This window comes from Hippopotamus amphibius, chromosome 7, assembly GCF_030028045.1.
Source record: "Hippopotamus amphibius kiboko isolate mHipAmp2 chromosome 7, mHipAmp2.hap2, whole genome shotgun sequence".
NCBI lineage: Eukaryota > Metazoa > Chordata > Mammalia > Artiodactyla > Hippopotamidae > Hippopotamus > Hippopotamus amphibius.
Window position 1 is genome coordinate 119,264,346 of NC_080192.1, and position 21,400 is coordinate 119,285,745.

General features: G+C 41.3%; 2 protein-coding genes across 4 annotated transcripts in view; one reads left to right on the top strand and one right to left on the bottom strand.

Moving 5' to 3' along the window:
* Positions 1–10,622, bottom strand: part of CEBPZOS (CEBPZ opposite strand) — a 46,128-nt gene extending 35,506 nt beyond the window's left edge. Inside the window, exon 1 of the mRNA XM_057740751.1 lies at positions 9,999–10,622. The gene's annotated coding sequence lies outside the window, so the exon portion shown is untranslated. The remainder of the gene's footprint in view (positions 1–9,998) is intronic.
* Positions 10,623–10,692: 70 nt separating this feature from the next.
* Positions 10,693–21,400, top strand: part of EIF2AK2 (eukaryotic translation initiation factor 2 alpha kinase 2) — a 43,692-nt gene continuing 32,984 nt past the window's right edge. For all 3 annotated transcript variants that reach the window (XM_057742823.1, XM_057742824.1, XM_057742825.1), the window contains exons 1-3: positions 10,693–10,990; positions 20,348–20,482; positions 21,187–21,307. In XM_057742823.1, the coding sequence (XP_057598806.1) occupies positions 20,364–20,482; positions 21,187–21,307 (240 nt within the window). In that variant the 5' untranslated portion in view covers positions 10,693–10,990; positions 20,348–20,363. The remainder of the gene's footprint in view (positions 10,991–20,347; positions 20,483–21,186; positions 21,308–21,400) is intronic.

Sequence of the window (21,400 nt, forward strand, 5' to 3'; positions counted from 1 at the left end):
TTAGTTATTTGGCTGTGTTGGGTCTTTGTTGCTGCGCATGGGCTTTCTCTAGTTGCAGCAAGTGGGGGATACTCTTTGTTGCAGTGCATGGGCTTGTCATTGCGGTGGCTTCTCTTGTTGTGGAGCATGGACTTTAGGCGCATGGGTTTCAGTAGTTATGGCACACAGGCTCAGTAGTTGTGGCTCACAGGCTCTAGAGTGCAGGCTCAGTAGTCTCTTAACAATCTTGTTAATATTTATACTACAGCTAGTTCTACTCTAAAGCTAAGTTCTGCACAGTTAAGAATAGAATGATTCATTAAAAAGTTAAACAAAATTGCTTTGAGAAAGATTACAGGACCACTATTTCTGGTAGTATGGCAGATTAGGTACACTGAAAACCCTTCCCTCAAAACACCAAGAATGAATGTATAAAAATTCTTTTAGTGGCACTACTTAGCTCCCAATAAAGTCAGCTGACTCATCAGGGACCAAGACCAAAGAGGGAACAGAGAATTAGACCAAGTAAGAATCAGTGATGACACTGAGATGCCAATGAGAACCCTGCAGTAACAGAGGCTTGGATTTTAATGCCCAAGCACATATAATTGGAGCAGGAATAGACAAATAGACCAAACAAGATAAAACAAATAGAACAAAATACAGCTGCCAAACTGACCCATGAATGTAAAGAAAGTTCAAGTATGACAGAGGCAGCATTGCATATCATAGGAAGAAATTAAACTCTTCAACATTTGGTGCTAAGACAACTGGGAATGATATAGAAAAAATAAAATCAGACCCTTACTTCACATCACTCAAAAAACTTAATTCCTTGTAAATTAAAAGGCCATATGTCAAAAAATGATTTAAAAACTTTAAATTTTTAGAAGCAAATACAAGTTAATATTTTTATGACCACAGAGTAGGATTTATTAAACAAGAAACAAAAAAGCAAAAAAGGAAACAATTTATATTTCTGACTATATTAAAATTTAAAATGTAAAACAGCATCATTAAAGTAAGACCAAAGTGAAATGGCATGTCAGAGACTTGGAGAAGATACTAAATAAAAGACTCTATCTAGAATCTATGAAGAACAATTAAAATCACTAGGTGAAAGAAATTATAACCCAATAGAAAAAAGTGTAAAGGATATAGACAGGCAATTTATAGAAGAGGAAACCCAAATGGCAAATAAACATATAATGAGGAAAATGTATTATTAGGAAAATATAGACTAAAATAAATTGAGAGACTTCCATATTTGGCCATGAAGGATTAACTATTATGAGAATTGCCCTCTCCTTATAACAACTAGAAAACTGAACAAAATATATGAAATACTGTTTTCAGACACTGGACAACAGGCATGGCAATACTAGGATTCTCAAGAGGATGTAAACAATTGAGGTGAGCCCTATAACTTCCCCAGCTTGCTACCTATAGGCAATTTTCAAACTGCAGCACAGGGAAAGGGAACCAAAACAGAGTACAGAAGGCTCACTGAATTGGAGTTGGAGATTAGAGGTCAGCTGGCTGAGGATGCTAGGATTTCCAGAGCAGAATACTGAAGAAAATGGAGCTGCACAGGAAGAGAACCTCAGAGATATGCAGAATGAACCATCAACTATTTAACTGAGTGCAGATATCTGCATGTATGGGATAAAACTCCACAAGGACAGTGTAAATCTCCATCAAGACAGGGAAAGGACCAATGAAAAGCACTAAACCAAACAATTTTCTTGGACCTCATTCAGAGGTTGGAATAGTTTGTGTTCCCATCAGCTAATCTGGAGAGACCTTAATACCCAGGGCACTGAGTGGATTCTCCGAATGGTCATATCTGAGTAGTGGGGCTAAAGTATCTCTAGAGTAAATTACCCCTACACCCCATAACAAAAATTAAAAGCAAGCTTTGAAAGGATTGGAATGAACCCAAGGTAACTTAACTGTTTGCCAGTTTGGGGGGGAAAAAGCTGCCAGGAAAAAAAAAAACCCAACATTTAAAAAAAGAATTTAACAAAATATAACACTCAACATTATGTCTGCCATCCAATAAAGATTTTTTCAGGCATATAAAGTATCATAAAAATATGACCCATAATCAGGAAAAAAAGCAAAAAATAGAAACAAAAAGATAAATGACCAAGATGATGATATTAGCAGACAAAGATTTTGAATGAGCTATTACACAATCTTATATATATGATCAAAGATGTAAAGAAAAATAAGCATGATAAGAAGAGAAATGGATGATATAAAAGGACTCAAATGGAAGTTTTACAGATGAAAAACGTAATATCTCAAATGAAAATACACTGGATGAACAACCAGCAGACTAGATATCAAAGAAAAGACTAAGGAAATTGAAAACATAGCTATAGAAACTATCCTAACAAGAAAAAATCTACAAAAAGTGTAAACAAAGCATCAGTGACTTATGGGACAATATCAAGCAAATATGCATGTAATTGGAATTTCTGAAGGAGAAAAGGAGGGGTACAGAAAAAATTTTGGAGAAATGATGACTGAAAATTTTCAAATTCAATAACCAAATCCTCAGATGTAAGAAGCTCAACAAACCAAAGCACATTATGATGCAACTGCTTAACAATGACAATCAGAACATCTTACAGGCAGCCAAAGGAAACAGATCTGTTGCATTTAAAGACAAAGATAAGGGACTTCCATGGTGGCACAGTGGTTAAGAATCTGCCTGCCAATGCAGGGGACACAGATTTGATCCCTGGACTGGGAAGATCCCACATGCCGTGGAGCAACTAAGTCCATGTGCCACAACTATTGAGCCTGTACTCTAGAGCACACAAGCCACAACTACTGAGCCCACATGCCACAACTACTGAAGCCCACGTGCCACAACTAGAGAAAGCCCCACGTACAGCAATGAAGACCCAATGCAGCCTAAATAAACTGTAAAAAAAGCAACAATGCCCACATTATAAAAAAAAAAATAATAAAGACAAAGATAAATACAACAGACTTCTCATCATAAATTATGCAAGTCATAAGACAATGGGGAGACATCTTTGATAGACTGAAAAAAAACTGTCAACCTAGAAATCTGTATTAAGCATACACACACCAAAAAAACTACCAAAACAGAAATAAAAGAAAGACCTACAAATGGAAAAGAAACTAGAAAAAATAGTCCCCAACATATGTGTACTACAAGAAATATTAGAGAGAGTGCTAAAGGCAAAAAGAAAATGATACCAGATGAAAATTTTAATCTACATAAAGGGATAAAGAACACCAGAAATGGTGAATATGTAGATATATATGAGAGATATTTTTCTCATTTTCAAATCTCTTTAAAAGATAATTGTCCATTCAAAGTAAAAGCAGTAACAATGTATTTGTGGGTTTATAACATATGTAGAGGTAAATGAATGACAACAATGACACAGGATAAGAGAGGAGAAACAAATGTATTCTTTCACATTTTGGAAAGAAATTTGGTAAAGTTATATGTCCATATACCTTACAATCCAGCAATTACACATGTAGGCATATACCTTGGAGAAATTCTCCCTCATTTACACAATGTTACATGAAGGAAAAATCTTTATTGTAATATTGCTTGCAAATACTGAAAAATTTACAAACTAAATTGAGAGGACTCAAATAAATAAAATAACAAGGAAAGAGGAGACATTACAGTTGATAATACAGAAATACTGAGGATCATAAGAAACTACTATGAACAATTATATGCCAACAAATTATATAACCTAGAAGAAATGGATAAATTCCTAGAAATATACAACCTACCAAGACTGAATAAAGAAAAAATGACAGGAAATCTGAACAGATCAATTATTAGTAAGGAACTGAATCAGTAATCAAAAACTTCCCAACAACAAAAAAAGTCTAGGACCAGATGGCTTCACTGGTGAATTCTATCAAACATTTGAAGAATTAATACCAATCCTTCTCAAAAATCTTTCCCAAACTGAAACTTTCAAATTCATTTATGAGGCCAACAATTCCCTGATACCAAAGCCAGACAAGGACACTACAAGAAAAGAATATCAGACCAATATCCCTAATGAATGTAGATGCAAAAATCCTCAACAAGACATTAGCAAACCAAATTTAACAATATGTTAAAAGGATTATACACCATGATCAAGTGGGATTCATTCCAGGGATCCAGGATGGTTGAACATATGCAAATCAATAAATGTGATATACCACATTAACAAAATGAAGAATAAAAATCACATATCATAGATGCAGAAAAAGCATTTGATAATATTCAACATCCTTTCATGATAAATACTCTAAATACATTAGGTATAGAAGAAGTAATAAAATAATAAAGGTCATATATGACAAGCCCACAACTATCATACTCAACAAAAGCTGAAGGGTTTTCCTCTAATATCAGGAAAAAGACAACGATGCCATTGTAAGCACATTTATTCAACGCAGTACTGGAAGTCCTAGCCACAGCAATTAGAAAGGAAAATAATTAAAGGCATCCAAATCAGAAAGGAAGAAGTAAAATTGTCTATTTGCAGATGACATGATATTATATGTAGAAAACCCCAAAGATTTCACCAAAAAACTTTGGAGCTAATAAATGAATTCAGAAAAGTTGCAGGATACAAAATTAATGTACAAAAATCCACTGTATTTCTATGCACTAACAACTAACTATCAGAAAGACAAATTAAAAGAACAACCTCATTACAGTAGCATCAAAAAGAATAAAATACTTAGAAATAAATTTAGCCAAGGAGGTGAAAGATCTATACACTGAAAACTATAAGACACTGATGAAAAAAACTGAAGAAGACCCAAATAAATGGAAATATATCCCATGTTCCTGGACTGGAAGAATTAATATTGTTAAAATGTCCATACTACCCAAGCCAGTCTACAGATTGAATGCAAAACTCCAATAGCATTTCTTCCCCACAGAAATAAACAATTGAACAATAAAAAAAAATTGGTAAGGAACCACAAAAGATGCCAAATAGCCAAAACAATCTTGAAAAAGAAGGACAAAGTTGGAAGATCACACTTCCTGATTTCAAACTATATTACTCAGCAGTTTCCCAATGCAATAATAACCACAGTTGTTTTTCATTTGCTAATAAAATTGAAATTAAAAATATTTGATACATGCAAGAGTCTTTTATCTGTATCTAGTTAGTTGCTTTACTGTTACACATTTTATCTAAAAGTGGCTGTGTCAAAATTGATCTATGGCATTGACTATAGGTCAATAATCAAATTGGTATTCACAAAGAGGTGAATTTAGGTAAGGCCTAATATTAGGTAACATGTTAGGTAATATTACATAGCATATTACCTAATATTAAATAACATATTAACTAACATATTAGGTAAGGCCATTATTGAAAATCAACAAAAGTTATCAAAGATGCCTCTGCTTTATCCATCTATCCATGTGTATTTACCTATGTATCTACCTACTCCCCCAAACACTAAGTTGTTTCCTTTCCTACAAATGCTCCATCTTTTAGAAACCCATTTCTATAAAAACTCCTAAGGACACAGTGTTGTTTTTGGTCATCATTGTATTTCCTGCACATGGTAGGCACATAATAAATATTTATTGAATAAATTAATAAAGAAATTTTTTGCAAGAAGTGATTTTCAGAATATCAGACATCGGATCAGTTAGAATGCTTTTGATGTAATAAACAGAAAATAAAACACAAATTGGTTTATAATAGAAAGAAAAGGAGGGAGAGGACTCTTACAACTGATCAGTCTTGATCCAGGGCTCAAACTAAGACCTGGTTCTTGATCTTCACTTAACTGTTTCCTCAGTGTAGGCTCCATTTTCAGGGAGAAGTCTCCTTGCTCAGTACAGGAAATAGAAACCACTGTTAAGTATGTCAAAATACTGAATATAAAGATTTAGTAGGAGATACACCTAACTGTTGGAAGGGATGGCAGAATGGAAATCAGGAAACTTCCACTGTAGCGGCCATCCAAAGTTCGGGTCACGGCCACTGCCGCTGCTGACACCACAGATGCCCTACACCCTTTAAGAATTGACAGGGGAACCTGAGTCTCCTGAGCATACTTGCCTGTCAGCTTGCCTGTCACAGAAGGATGGGCCTTGTCCTTCCTTTCATCTTCCAAGTCTTGCACCACTGCTCATCCATCACTGGCAGAACTTGAATTATATGCAGAATTTTAACTCCATAGAAATCTGGAAAATGTGGTTTTAACCTTCCATACATTGTAATAAAGGAGATGAGGAGACAAGGAAGCACGTGAGAATGGAAGCTAAAACTGAACAGTATCTAGTACAATATCCTTCTACCAATAATCTTCCAAGCAAACAACAAGATTATGTTCCCACCTAATGCAGATGTTCCTTCAAATGAAAACATGCTTACCCTATCCTCTACTCATTACTATGTGATGTTCCTTCCTCTTCTATTTTAGGCACAATCCCACTTAAAGACACTCTATCCTAAAGACTGTCATAGAATTAACCACCATGAGCAAATATCAAATAAAAGGGAAGAGAGAGCGATTTAAAGTTCACTAATACGTGACAGAAACAAAGCTGAGGAAAAAAAACACGCATAGCTTCTATGGTCCTTTATTTTGCATCTGCGTCATGAGACCATAGCTGGTGTTTGTAACTCCCTGTTTATTGTTCCCTTTGCCCTCAGAAGTCTCCCCAGCTGTTAGGGTGTTGCAGACCTTCAGTCCTGAAGGATCTGAACCTTTAACAGTCCTGCCTGTGTTAGACACCTCTAAATTTCCATTAATGGAAAATCATTTATCATTGAATGTGGAATTACTGGAAGGAACCCCAGAGAAACCCCTGGGTTGAGGACACACTCCTCTCTGGCTGCATCACTATTTCCCTTTGCTAATTTGTATCAATCGACCCAGTCAGTTCAGTTCAGTAACCTCCTCATTATTGTTCTTGTTATTATCATCATATATTTTTTGGTCACACCAAGCAGCATGTAGGATCATAATTCCCCAACCAGGGATCGGACCCGTGACCCCTGCATTGGCAGCACAGAGTCCTAACCAGTGGCCTGCCAGGGAAGTCCCTCCCCTTTATTTTCTTGATGACTTAATGGCAAGATGCACCTGCAATATCCACCTGCAATATCCACATGTAGTTTCAAGTTCCTCTTCAAGAAACCACACGGTGAAAACAGAGCCCAATGTCATAAAAACAGGAAGCATTTATTTTGCAAGTGTGTGATTAGGTTTAATTGTGGAAGACAACCCTTTTACACTACTGTTTCCTGGGCTTGTGTATTCTGGCCATGGAAAAAAACAGCAACCTGGGTTAGAACATATACTGTACCTGAGGGACAGTACACTCAGCTTGTTAAGTGTCGTCTCCTACCTGGGGCTGTAACTGAGTCTTCAGTACTCCATCCCACTATCCTGTAAGGCCAGCTGCTTTCAGATGATGAGGTTCATGATAAAACCATTGAATTCCATGGTAGTCAGTGTACTGCCTCACTTCTTTTTGTGTAAAATGGGTTCTTTACTGATGGCTATCATTATGGTGAAGAAAGTATTTGGAAAGGCCAACAATAATGGTGCTGGCAGAAGGACTAGAGGAAGAAGAAGCAAGTCCATACCTGGAATAAATGCTTACTCCACAGAGGGCAAATCCCTCCCTGCCCACTCCACAACGGAAGGGCGCCATGTAACCAACCTGCCAACAGGTGGCGGGCTGGTCTCCTTCGGTGCACAGGGTACTTGTGCTGGGGGCTCCGTGCTGGTCTCTGCTGTTGGAATGCTGGGTGCCCAGCAGACAGATCAACCTTGACAAGAGCTCCATGTTGCTGAACTCACACATATTATCCATCCCTACTGCCAAAGGCTCTTCGTTTGCGTTAAACAAGCACTGGGGTAGCTGGGGCAAAGGCCGACTGACATCTACGGAAGTTTTCTTGCACACCTGCTTCTCAAAAGTCTCCTCAGAAGAGGGTACCTTTGATGAATTTTCACAAGGGAACCCAATACACTCCTCCTCTGTGTCCATTCCAAGTGGTCACCCACATCCCCGCCTTCCCCCGCCAAACCTCCTTATCATCAACCCCCTGATCTTGTTCCTTCCAACTCTCTGAATATCCAGGTAAATTGCTAGCTACCGGTACTGTCCCGGCCAATAGCTTTCTCACCTTCCAAGTAACAACTAAATGTATCACTCGAAGTTCTGCCCACTGGGAGGATTACCTTTCTCCCACCATCCTTTAGGGCCACCTCCCTGAGGGGCTGTTGGAATACATCCATCCACTATCAATTAATGCCAGTGTATTGTGGTTCAACTGAATTTTTCTTAGTCACCTGGTCACAAGGAATTCCCCATGAGACCAGAGATGTGGGTTGACAGAGCGAGAGTGCGTGCCATGGGGGTCCCATATATCTGCTCATGTAATATACTTGTGGGCTGCCATCTATTTCAGCACTGAAACTGCAGGACCAGTTTACCACCACTAATGATCTCTGGTGAGCAAACCTTTGTGACTACTGCTCTCTCCCTGTTGCCCTTTGTTTGGAGAGGGGAGTGGAGTTAAGTGTTGCCACATGGGCCTTGCCACTCTGGGAGTCATAATTCCCATTGAAATCAGGTAGTTTTTCAATGGCAACATCACCCATCAACATTCCCCACCCACAGTGGACAGCCATTACAGAGCTTTTCAAAGACCAAAACATATTTCTGAATGCCTGGTGAAGAAGCATCCTTTGGATACTCTGGGGGGGCATGGTTAGAAAGTGAAGGAATAGGTTGCATATGATTAATCTACTCTATTATTCCTGACTCCTTAAGTAGTTCTGATTTCTTCATCTGTATTACTTGGCATCACAGTTTCATTTAATGTGGGGCACCACTGAGGCCAGGTTATATAGTAAGCCAATTAAACAAACTCTTAGAACCATTCCCAGCTGTTGGAGCCAGCACACAGAGTGCATAATCTAAACTATGTTCCATTTTTCATGTCACCTTTAGAATCACACCCATGCACTTTTCTTGGGTTTCTGGTAATAAAAATTAGCAAAATCTTGTAATTCTTTCAGTATGTAAACTATATCCTCTGGATCAGATCATGTCTGTATCCTCTTCTAGCATCTGATTTTAGCTCTAGGAGTGAGGACATGAGGGAGGAACGGTGCACGTGGAAAATCAGCACCTGCTTGCAAGGTGACTACTTCAGGCTCTTCAAGCTTGGCTGTACTAGCCTTATCCAACAAGGGTGGAAAGACTGTGGTGACTCAGCAGAATTTGGGAGGGCAGTGGACTCATCCAAATCCACCCAAATTCTCAGGTCCTCATTCTTTCCCAGTCAATGGCCTCAGTGTTCACAGAAGAGACCTGGTGAGACTGCAGATTAAAGTTACATAGTAATTCGGCGACCTGCAGCACTGGACTCTGCACCTAATTTCTGCTCCATCGGCCCTGAAACTACATGAGGTTAGAGGTTCTTCTGGGGCAGTCATAAAAGCTTGTGTCCTCTGACCATGCCTGAGCTTGTCCTTTTCTTTCTTTAAGTTCTTTTGGACAGTTCAGGGGCTTCAGAAAATCAGAGAACATGTCATTGCTACTGCCATTACCTCTGAAACAACCACCCATGAAGCTGGGAAATGGACTCCTGCAAACGGCCACTACAGTTGGAGATTTTTGTCATCTCAGAGGGCCTCAGAAAGATGGCTCTTCCTTCTATCTGCCTTCTAAACCTCCTAGCAGTGCTTCATATTCGGAGAACTTAAATCAAGGAAAATATAGTGTTTAGCCATTGATAGCCTGCAATACCGGGGGTGCAGAAGAGACGTGGGAAAGGATGCCTAGAGCCAATGGCCAATATGTAATGTGTACCTGAAGTCCATCTTGGAACTGCCTCTCTCCCTCACCGTAGCTAGGATGTTGAGGTACAGGTTCCTGGTTCTAATTCTAGCTCCGCTGCTTTCCAGCTGTTACTTCTCTGTGCCTCAGGCCTCAGTTTTCTCAGCTGTTAGATGGCACCTACCTTGCGGTACTGTGGTGAGGTTACGGCTTCAGCACTCCTCAGACCCTGTGTCAAGGCGCCAGTATTCCTCCGGGAGTATGTCACAGTCCATTAGGTGAGTAGGATTTCTTACAAATCTGGGACCACTGGTAAGGACTTTGGTGGTAAACTCCAGGAGGTCCCGAAAGGAGCAGGTAGCTCTCCTAACTGATGGACTGGATAGTACTTGATACAGCAGCTGGAAAGTAGATGTTGAATGAATGGATGGATGGGTAGAAACAGACAGCAGGGGAGATGATGCCCCCCAGGCCTCTTCATCCGCAGCCTGGTTATTGTGAGGAGGAGGAGGGGTGGTTATGGGCAAAGGGATTCTGGCGTTGCGCTGGGAGCGTTCATCTACTCCGCTTCTTCTCTTATAAAGTGGAGCTGATGATATCTAGCCCCCCAACCCCACCCCAAATGTTTGCGTTGAAGAGGAAAAGGGAGCGCTGATCACAGAGCGCCTGCCACGTCGCGGGCCCCGGAGACCTCGAGGTCCTCCCCATCTCCCGGAGGACCCTTCCCCGCACGGGGGCCAGTAACAGCCCCAGCAGCCGGCGTGGGGCTGCGGGGGCCCGGACGTGCCCGGTCCGGTTCGCCCCGCGGCGCCTCCCACGACCGCGGAGCCTGTGCGGACCTGCGCGGACCTGCGGGAGGGGCCCCGCGGGGAGGAAGGCGGAGTCCGCGGGGAAAACGAAACCGAGAGCCGGCCGCCCGGACCCGGCCGAGCTCCTGCGGACAGCGGCTGCGCGGGAGAGCGGCGAGCGGGCGGCAGCCGGGACAGCCGAGGCGCGCGCCGCCCGAGTCCCCAGCCCGAGACTGGGCTCCGGCCAGAGGCCCCTGACGCCTGCGCCGCCGCCGCGGGAGCGCTGTCCGAGGCCCGCGGAGCCCTTGCGGCATCTGGGCAAGGGATCGTGCAGCGCGGTGGGAGCTGAAGGGCATTTTCTGCCCGCGAAGAATTGTTCACAGAGCAGGTAACCACTAGCCCAGGCCCGGGTGGGGGCGGGGGCCACGAGTGCAAAACCGAAAAGCCCTCCGGCTTGACGGAGAGATGGGAAGCGCGCAGGCCTGAATTGCCCAAAATACTGAATACTGAAAAAAATCCCCAGCTAAAAATCTCTTGTCTGGGCCGTTGCAGGTGTTTCCCAGTTGCCCATCTTTAGCCCCCTCCCCAACTCTGTCCCCCGCTCCTCCCCGCCCCCCCCCCAACACCACGGCAGCCCGAGGTCCTTTAAGGCAGAACAGGACACCCCCCTCTGCTCCCCAGTAGCTTACCATCTCATTAGAATCCTATAAAAGGTTGTTTGGCCTACAGGCAAGGCCCCCTGCTCCCTCCACTCAGACCACACAGGCCTCATGGCTGTTCTTGGAGCGCAGCCAAGCACTGTCGCTGCTTCTGGGCCTTTGCACTGGCTGCTGCTTCCTGGAAAGCTCTTCCCCCAGGTGCTTGCCTGGGCCATGCCAGCAAAGTAAAGCAAAAATGCCTTGCTTTACCCTGCAGGTCCTCCAGTGTCACTGTATCAGAGCAGCCTTCCCTGAACAACCTGCATGTAAAGAAACCCCCCCTTCCCTTGCTGTCCCCCCTACTCTGCTTCGTGTCACCTTGTGACATTTTTTATGTTTGTCATTTTCCTCCACTAGTAAGTTCACAAGAGTAGTATAACCTAGTACATAATAGGTATTCATTAAATCTTTGTTTAATGAATGGCAATTCATAAATTCTCTTTCGAATTCCAGAATATGAGACTTCCTATTGCCTGTGACTTCTTTCGTACTAAAATGCCTTGCCAGGTGGAAGCTAAAAGATAGACTCCCTGCTGTCACTTAGGAACTTAGACTCTTGGGTGGTTTATGCTCTTGTTCTTCTGTTTACTTATTGGAACCTGAAGATCCTTAACACTGGATCTACAGTTTATTCATTCAGTTCATCAGCTATTAGTTGAATGCATGTTATTTGCCAAGCATTAGGCAGGCTCTTTGAGGGGGCTAGGCCCAAAAGGGCTCCCAGTCTGCCCCAAGGGTATCAATGCACAGCCAAAGTAACTTCTGGGCATGAGTAAGATGGACACATAACATTTGTTAGTGATTATGATGGAGATTTCTTTTAGGAAAATGGTAACATAGTATTAAAATAAGATTTATTAAAAACAGTTGAAAAGAAGCTGCTGTTTCTTTTTTTTCCAAACTTGTATTTTTTCAAACATGGCAATTTAACACCTTATTAGTTTACACATATATTTCACTTGAATTCAATCTGGCTTGTCATTCTGAAGATCAGCAGTTACTTAAAGTTAAAAGTGTTGAGGATTTAGGGTATTTGGACAGCACTTCAGGTTAAACAATTGCTAAGGACTCTTCCATAAGTGCTGTTCTGAGATGTGTGACCTCCTCCAGTCGGATGTATGGTCTCATGGTTGTGACTAAACTAAACGACAGTTTGGTTCCTGAAAATAATGGTACAGCTACAGGTCCTTTTCTGAAACCCTCGGGACAGGTATGTTCTGGTACTCAGAGATTTTTGGATTTTGGAAAGGCAAGGTAGTATAAATCCTGGCTATTATGTAATGTTCTCAGTAGGTTTTGGGGGCAACACTCTATCATAAAATGTATTTCTGCAGTGAAATGTATGAATAAACAACAGAGTATGATTAAGACTCTAAACAGCTCATGTCAGTTCAGGTCTAGATGGAGGGCTATACACCGACCAAAAACAAAACAAATGAAAACAAAATAAACTTCAGTTTTCAGTGCTTTTTGGATTTTGGAATTGTAGACCAGGAGCACTGTTTATTGAGGGCCAATGGTGTGGGAGACCCTGCTGGATGCTTTTTGTCTAATTTACTTCTCACAACAACCTGTGAATCAGGTGTTTTCATTTATGTTTTCGAGTCATGAATCAAAGGTTCAGAGAGGTGCCTAGCCTAGATCTATGTGGCTTTAAAGCCTCATTCCCTCCACAACACTCAGCGGTGATGTGAAGATGGCGCCTTTGCTTAGATCTAAGGCCCTCCAGCCACCAGCATTGATCACCCAAACTACTGCGGCAGTCCTGACTCGGTCTCCCAACTTCTACTCATGCTCCACTCATCTTTTCTACACCCACCCCTCATACTCTGTTCTTTACATAGCGTTAGAGTGATTATTAAAAACATAAATCCAACCACATCACCCCTCTGCTGAGAACCCTCCAATAGCTTCCCATTGCAATATTTGGGGAATAACTTGGAATAACTTCCACATTCCTTCCATATTCTTCAAGGTCTGTGTGCTGTGGCACCTGCCTACCTCCCTGACTCATTTCCCACCATTTCCCCTCGTTCACTGTGTAGCAGTCTCCTTGACCTTTTTGTTATTCCTCCAAAAGCCACGCTGGTGCCTGCCTCAGGATTTCCTCTGCCTGAGATGCTCTTCCCCCATGTTAAATATTGCCTCCTAAGAAGGGTCTTCCCTGACCACTGTATCTAAAACCACCTCCCTCGTGTCTCTGCCCCTACCTAGTAATGCCCCCTCTACCTCATAACCCTATTTCATTTCATCGTAGCACTTCCAGCCATCTGTTATACCCTCCTGTCATTTGTTTCTGGACTTGGTTATCTTCTTTCTTTCTTCAGTGGAATGCAGGCAGGGCCTTGCTTTGTCTTGTCCACATCTGTATACCCAGCATCTGAACACTGCCTAATATTTGCTAAGCATTTACTGAATGAATGAAGAAAGGATGCAAAGAAAGCAGCAGATGAAGAAAAAGGAGACAGTGAGGAGGTTTAAAGTGGAGTACTTAATTTTAATGACTCATTCTCTCATTTACCTATATACCGTCCAAGTGTTCAGCATTTACCACTTGTCACGGGGTGTCAGTGATACAAAGATGAGTAAGACATAGAACTGACTCCCTAAAGAGCTCACTGACTGGTTTAAAAAGCAGTCAGGGGCTTCCTTCGTGGCTCAGTGGTTAAGAACCCACCTGCAAATGCAGGGGATGCAGGTTCGATCCCTGGGCCGGGAAGATCCCACATGCCACGAAGCAACTAAGCCCGTGTGCCACAATTACTGAGCCCACACGCCACAACTACTGAAGCTCGAGCACCTAGAGCCCGTGCTCCGCAACAAGAAGAGCAACTACACTGAGAAGCCCTGCTCTCCACAACTAGAGAAAAAAAAAACCTGTGCGCAGCAACGAAGAGCCAACGCAGCCATAAATAAATAAATAAATTAATTAAAAAAAAAAGCAGTCAGGACTATGATGGAGGCTGGGCAAGGTGGGTGGCAGGCCTATGGAGGGGTACTAGCTGCTCCCTCAGCATCAAAGAAGGATATGTTGATCCTCACAGATGAGTGGGAATTTCCTGGTAGATGGAGAGTGTAGCTATTGTGTTCCAAGCAGAGAGAAAAGCGTGTGACAAGTCATGGAGGTGAGGGAGATCTGCAGATATTTTGGTATTCATTTATTCACTATGGGGCACCTGTTATAAGCCTGTCCCTTCCCTCTTATATAGCTCATTGTCTCTTGGAAGACAGTCGGTTAAATTAGCAATTGTGATAAAGGAGACAAGGGCTATGATAGAGCATCAAGCCAGGACCTCTTCTAGGGTGTCTGGGAACCAACACCTGTTGGTGAGAATGTGGAAAAATTGGAACGCTTCTGCATTGCTGGTGAAAATACAAAGTGGTGCAGCCACTATGGAAAATAATTTGGCAATTCCTCAAAAAGTTAAATGTAGAATTACCATATGATTCAGCAATTCTACTTCTAGGTATATATTCAAAAAGTTTGAAAGTAGGGATTTGAACAAATATTTGTATAACAATGTTCATATCAACATTACTTACAATAGCTAAAAGGTAGAAATAAGTGTTAAACAGATGAATGGATAAACAAAATGTGGGCTGTCCATACAGTGGAATATTATTCAACCTGAAAAAGGAAGGAAATTCTTGTACGTGCTACAACATGAATGAAGCTTGAAAACATTACCTAAGTGAAATAAACAGACACAAAAGGACAAATATTGTATGACTTATATCAGGTACCTAAAATGGGCAAATTCATAGGCATAGAAAATAGACTGATGGTTACCAGAGGCTGAGAGGGAAGGAAAGTGGGAATTTATTGTTTAATGGGTACAGATTTTCTGTTTGGGGAGATGAAAAAAGTTTTGGAGGTGGATGGTAATGGTAGCCTTACAACATTGTGAAAATGCTTTTGCCCATGAATTGTACACTTAAAAGTGGTAAAAAGGGTAAATTTCATGTTATGTATATTTTACAACAATGAAAAAAAGTTTAAAAAAATCATGATGACTGCAGGGTAGGGAAGGAATTGCAGTGGCTGTGAGGAATTGGTTCTGCGTTCTTGCAACAGTCCAGGGGTGAGATGGTGATGGCTTGAAAGGATGGTGGCTATAGACATCATTGAGAAGTAGAAGAATTTGGAGAATTGGACTTAGGTACAGATCAGAAGGTAGGGAAAGACGCCTCTCAAATTCATGGTTTTCAGACACGGATGCACAGTGGAGTCATTTTCTGAGAAAGGAAACTCCATACCAGCTTGAGGGAAGATTATAAATGCAATTTTGGATCTTTTGAGTTTAAAAGTCATTCCAAATGGAGCAGTTGGATAGAGGGATCTGAAACTCAGAAAGAGGATCATAAATTATGTATAAACGTTAGAGTTAATGACAAATATATGATCTTTGAAATCATGGCCACAAGAGAAATTACCTTGAGGAGAATGTATAGAATGAAGAGAGTAGTGTCTTTAGACCAAGCCTTGGGGGAACTCCAGTATTTAAAGGCTGTGAAGATTAAGGAGTGTTAGAAAGAAAGTGTGACCCTAGAAGAAGGAAAATCAAAACAGCTTTCTAATAAGAAATGAGAGGTCAACAGGGTCCTCTTTCTGTCTATGGATTTACCTATTCTGGATGTTTTACATGCATGGAATCATACACTATGTGACCTTTTATGTCTGACTTCTTTCATTTAGCATGTTTTTGACATGTAGCTATGTTGTAGCATGTTTTAGTACCTTATTCTTTTTATGGCTGAATAAGATTCCATGTGTGGGGACTTCCTAGGTGGCGCACTGGGTAAGAATCCGCCTGCCAATGCAGGGGACACAGGTTCGATCCCTGCCCCAGGAAGATACCACATGCCGCGGAGCAACTAAGCCCGTGCGCCACAACTATTGAGCCTGCGCTCTAGAGCCTGTGCACCACAACTATTGAGCCCATATGCCACAGCTGCTGAAGCCCACACGCCTAGAGCCTGTGCTCTGCAACAAGAGAGGCCACCGCAGTGAGAAGCCCGCACACCACAATGAAGAGCAGCCCCCACTGGCCGCAACTAGGGAAAGCCTGTGTGCAGCAACTAAGACCCAACACAGCTAATAAAATTAAAAAAAAAAAAAAAAGATTCCATGTGTGGATATACAGCATTTTATTTACCCTTCGTCAGTTGATAGATATTTGATTTGTTTCCACTTTGGGGCTATTGTGAATAGTGCTGCTATGACCATTCCTGCATAAGTATTTCAAAATCTGATTTTCAGTTCTTTGGGTATACACCAAAGAGGTGAAATTGATGGGTCATATGGTAATTCTAAGTTTAACTTTTTGAGGAACCACCAAATTCTTTTCCATAGAGGCTGCACTACTTTACATTCCCATCAGCAATGTATGAGGTTTCTAATTTCTCTATATCCTCACCACCACATTTATTTTTTGTATTATTATTATTAATACCAACCTATTGGGTTGAAGCAGTTTCTAGTTGTGGTTTTGATTTGTATTTGTCTAAGTAATGATATTGAACATCTTTTCATGTGCTAAATCCTTCATGATTTCGTAAACTTTTTCTTCTCAACATAATTCTAATTCTACTTCTGCAGGCTTTTTTTTTAAAAGAAATTTTATTGAGATACAGTTAACAGACAATAAACAGCATATATTTAGAGTGTACAATTTGGTATCCCAGTCTCCCAATTGATTCCCCCCCAACTCTCCCCACTTTCCCCACTTAGTGTCCATATGTTTGTTCTCTACGTCTGTGTCTCTGTTTCTGCCTTACAAACTGGTTGATTTGTACCATTTTTCTATAGTCTACATATATGTGTTAATATACGATATTTGTTTTTCTCTTTCTGACTCATTTCACTCTGTATGACAGTCTCTAGGTCCATCCATGTCTCTACAAATGTCCCAGTTTGTCCACTAACTTTGGGTTTTGTTTGCTCTTCTTTCTCTAGTTGTTTTAGGTGTAAGGTTAGATTGTTTATTTGGGATTTTTCTTGTTTCTTGAGGTAGGATTGTATTGCTATAAACTTCCCTCTTAGAACTGCCTTTGCTGCATCCCATAGGTTTTGGATCGTTGTGTTTTCATTGTCATTTGTCTCTAGGTATTTTTTGATTTCCTCTTTGATTTCTTCAGTAATCTCTTGGTTGTTTAGTAGCATATTGTTTAGCCTCCATGTGTTTGTGTTTTTTACATTTTTTTTCCCAGTAATTGATGTCTAATCTCATAGCGCTGTGGTCAGAAAAGATGCTTGATACGATTTCAATTTTCTTGAATTTACCAAGGCTTGATTTATGACCCAAAATGTGATCTATCCTGGAGAATGTTCCTTGTGCACTTGAGAAGAATATGTAATCTGCTGTTTTTGGATGTAATGTCCTATAGATATCTATTAAATCAAGCTGATTTATTGTGTCATTTAAAGCTTGTGTTTCCTTATTAATTTTCTGTGTGGATGATCTGTCCATTGGTGTAAGTGGGGTGTTAAAGTCCCCCACTATGATTGTGTTCCTGTTGATTTCCTCTTTCATAGTTGTTAGCATTTGCCTTCTGTATTGAGGTGCTCCTATATTGGGTGCATGTATATTTATAATTGTTATCTCCTCTTCTTGGATGGATCCCTTGATCTTTATGTAATGTCCTTTCTTGTCTCTTGTAACATTTTTTATTTTAAAGTCTATTTTATCTGATATGACTATTGCTACTCCAGCTTTGTTTTGATTTCCATTTGCATGGAATATCTTTTTCCATCCCCTCACTTTCAGTCAGTATGTGTCCCTAGGTCTGAAGTGAGTCTCTTGTAAACAGCATATATATGGGTCTTGTTTTTGTATCCATTCAGCCAGTCTGTGTCTTTTGGTTGGTGCATTTAGTCCATTTATATTCAAGGGAATTATCGATATGTATGTTCCTATTACCATTTTCTTAATTGTTTTGTTTTTGTTTCTGTAGGTCCTTTTCTTCTCTTATTTTCCCGCTTAGGGAAGTTCCTTTAGCATTTGTTGTAGGGCTGGTTTGGTGGTGCTGAATTCCCTTAGCTTTTGCTTGTCTGTAAAGCTTTTGATTTCTCCATCGAATCTGAATGAGATCCTTGCTGGGTAGAGTGTTCTTGGTTGTAGGTTCTTCCCTTTCATCACTTTAAATATATCGTGCCACTCCCTTCTGGCTTGCAGAGTTTCTTATGGGAGTTCCCTTGCATGTTATTTGTTGTTTTTCCCTTGTTGCTTTTAATAACTCTTCTCTGTCTTTAATTTTTGTCAATTTGACTACTCTATGTCTTGGCATGTTTCTCCTTGGGTTTATCCTACCTGGGACTCTCTGTGCTTCCTGCACTTGGGTAGCTGTTTCCTTTCCCATGTTAGGGAAGTTTTCAACTATAATCTCTTCCAGTATTTTCTCCGGTCCTTTCTCTCTCTCGTCTCCTTCTGGGACCCCTATAATGCGAATGTTGGTGCATTTAACATTGTCCCAGAGGTCTCTTAGGCTGTCTTCAGTTCTTTTCATTCTTTTTTCTTTATTCTTTTCCATATCAGTGATTATCACCATTCTGTCTTCCAGGTCACTTATTAGCCCTTCTGCCTCAGTTAATCTGCTATTGGTTCCTTCTAGTGTATTTTTCATTTCAGTTATTGTGTTGCATATCTCTGTTTGTTTGCTCTTTAATTCTTCTAGGTCTTTGGTAAACTTTTCCATCTTTGCATCCAATCTTTTTTCAAAGTCCTGGATCATCTTCACCATCATTAATTTGAATTCTTTTTCGGGAAGGGTGCCTATCTCCTCTTCATTTAGTTGTTTTTCTGGGGTTTTATCCTGTCCCTTCATCTGGTACAAAGTCCTCTGCTTTTTCATTTTCTGTGTCTTTCTGTGGCTGTGGTTTTCAGTTCCACAGGACGAAATACTGCTGATGCTGCTTGATAATGCTGTCTGCCCTCTTGTGGAGGAAGCTATCTAGGAGGCTGGAGCATGCTTCCTGATGGGAGGGACTGATGGTGGGTAGGGCTGGGTGGGCGAAGCTTGGGTGGGGCTGTGTTTCCACCCTGTTGGTCGTTTGGCCTGAGGCCACCTAGCACTGGAGCCCACAGGCTCTTTGGTGGGACTAATGGCAGACTCTGGGAGGGCTCATGCCAATGAGCACTTCCCAGAACCCCTGCTGCCAGTGCCCTTGTCTCCTCAGTGAGCCACAGCCCCCCCACCTCTGCAGGCAACCCCCCAACACCAGCAGGTAGGTCTGGTTCAGCCTCCTATGGGGTCACTACTCCTTCCCCCTGGGTCCTGGTGAGCACACTTTTTTGTGTGCCCTCCAAGAGTGGAGTCTCTGTTTCCCCCAGTCCTGTGGAGGTCCTGCAATCAAATCCCACTGGCTTTCAAAATCTGATTCTCTGGGGATTCCTCCTCCTGTTGCTGGACTCCCAGGTTGGGAAGCCTGATGTGGGGCTCAGAACTCTCACTTTAGTGGGTGGACTTCTGCAGTATAACTGTTCTCCAGTTTGTGAGTCACCCGCCCAGCATTTATGGGATTTGATTTTAACGCAATTTCGCCCCTCCTACTGTCTCATTGCAGCTCCTCTTTTGTCTCTGGATGTGGGATGTCTTTTTTGGTGAGTTCCAGTGTCTTTCTGTTGATAATTGTTCAGCAGTTAGTTGTAATTCTGGTGCTCTTGCAAGAGGGAGTGAGCTCATGTCCTCCTACTCCGCCATCTTGATCCTCCACTTCTGCAGGCTTTTAACTTCTCAAGCTGGTCGACAAACTTGCACTTGACACTCAGTGGAAAGAGAAAGCAAAGTTAAAGAGAAGGACCGTCAGCCTTTTTTTGGCCATTTGAGTTTTGAAAGTAAAAAATCTTGGAGAAATTAGCTTGATTGTGTAGTCCATGAGAGAGAAAGAAAGATTTTGTAAGAAAGTTTTCTCTGGATTTACGTGGGGCTGAGTTGAGTCTTATAAAGGAGAGTCATCTTACCCTGTTTTGTGTCTTAAACTGGATTGGGAAAATTAGATTAAATATGTTTGAGTGTATCACCTCTTTCAAACATCTCTATTACTGTAGGTTTCTGGAGGAAAAAATGGCCAGTGGTCGTTCACCGTGTTTCTACATAGAAGAACTTAATAAGTACCAACAAAAGAACAGTGTAGTACTTAAGTATCATCAACTGTCTATGACAGGACCTCCACATAACTTGAGGTAAGTTGCTATAAAAAAGGGTATATTCCTATAAAACATACACTGGGAGACGGGCAACTCTGGCACAATTTTTTTTTAACTTTTTAAATTAATTAATTAGGCTGTGTTGGGTCTTTGTTGCTGCATGTGCACTTTCTCTAGTTGCTGTGAGCAGGGGCTACTCTTTGTTGTGGTGCATGGGCTTCTCATTGTGGTGGTTTCTCCTGTTGCGGAGCACAGGCTCTAGGTATACAGACTTCAGTAGTTGTGGCATGCAGGCTCAGTGGTTGTGCCTTGAGGGCTCTGGAGTGCAGGCTCAGTAGTTGTGGCACATAGACTTAGTTGCTCCATGGCATGTGGGATCTTCCCGGACAAGGGGTCGAACCCATGTTCCCTTCATTGGCAGGTGGATTCTTAACCACTCTGCCACCAGTGAAGTCCCTCTTGCACAATTTTGAAGTCAGTTCTTTAGCTTGAGAGCAAAGTTGCCAGAGAGAACTGTGAGAGTCTTCTTGACGTAAAGTGGTAACTTCAGAGGGCTCCAGAGAAAAAAGAGGGTTTAAGCTTTTCCATGCTTAAAGGCAATAATTCTCTTTTGCTGTTTGGGGATGACTGCTTGAATTCTATGTGGAACATAGGTTAAAATTTTCAAAGGTGATCAGAACACTTGTTGTTAGATAATGCATGAGTTTTATAATATTTTTTGAAATTTTCTTTGTAATCAGGTTTACATATCAAGTTATAATAGATGATAAAGAATTTCCAGAGGCTGAAGGTAAATCAAAGAAGGAAGCCAAAAATGCTGCAGCCAAATTAGCTTTTGAAATAATTAGTAAAGAACAGAAGGTGAGTAATTACCTTTTTTTTCCTAGTGAAAGGGAACTCTCAAATATCTATGCTATTTTTCTCTGTGAGAAAATACTCAGATGCAGAATAAAG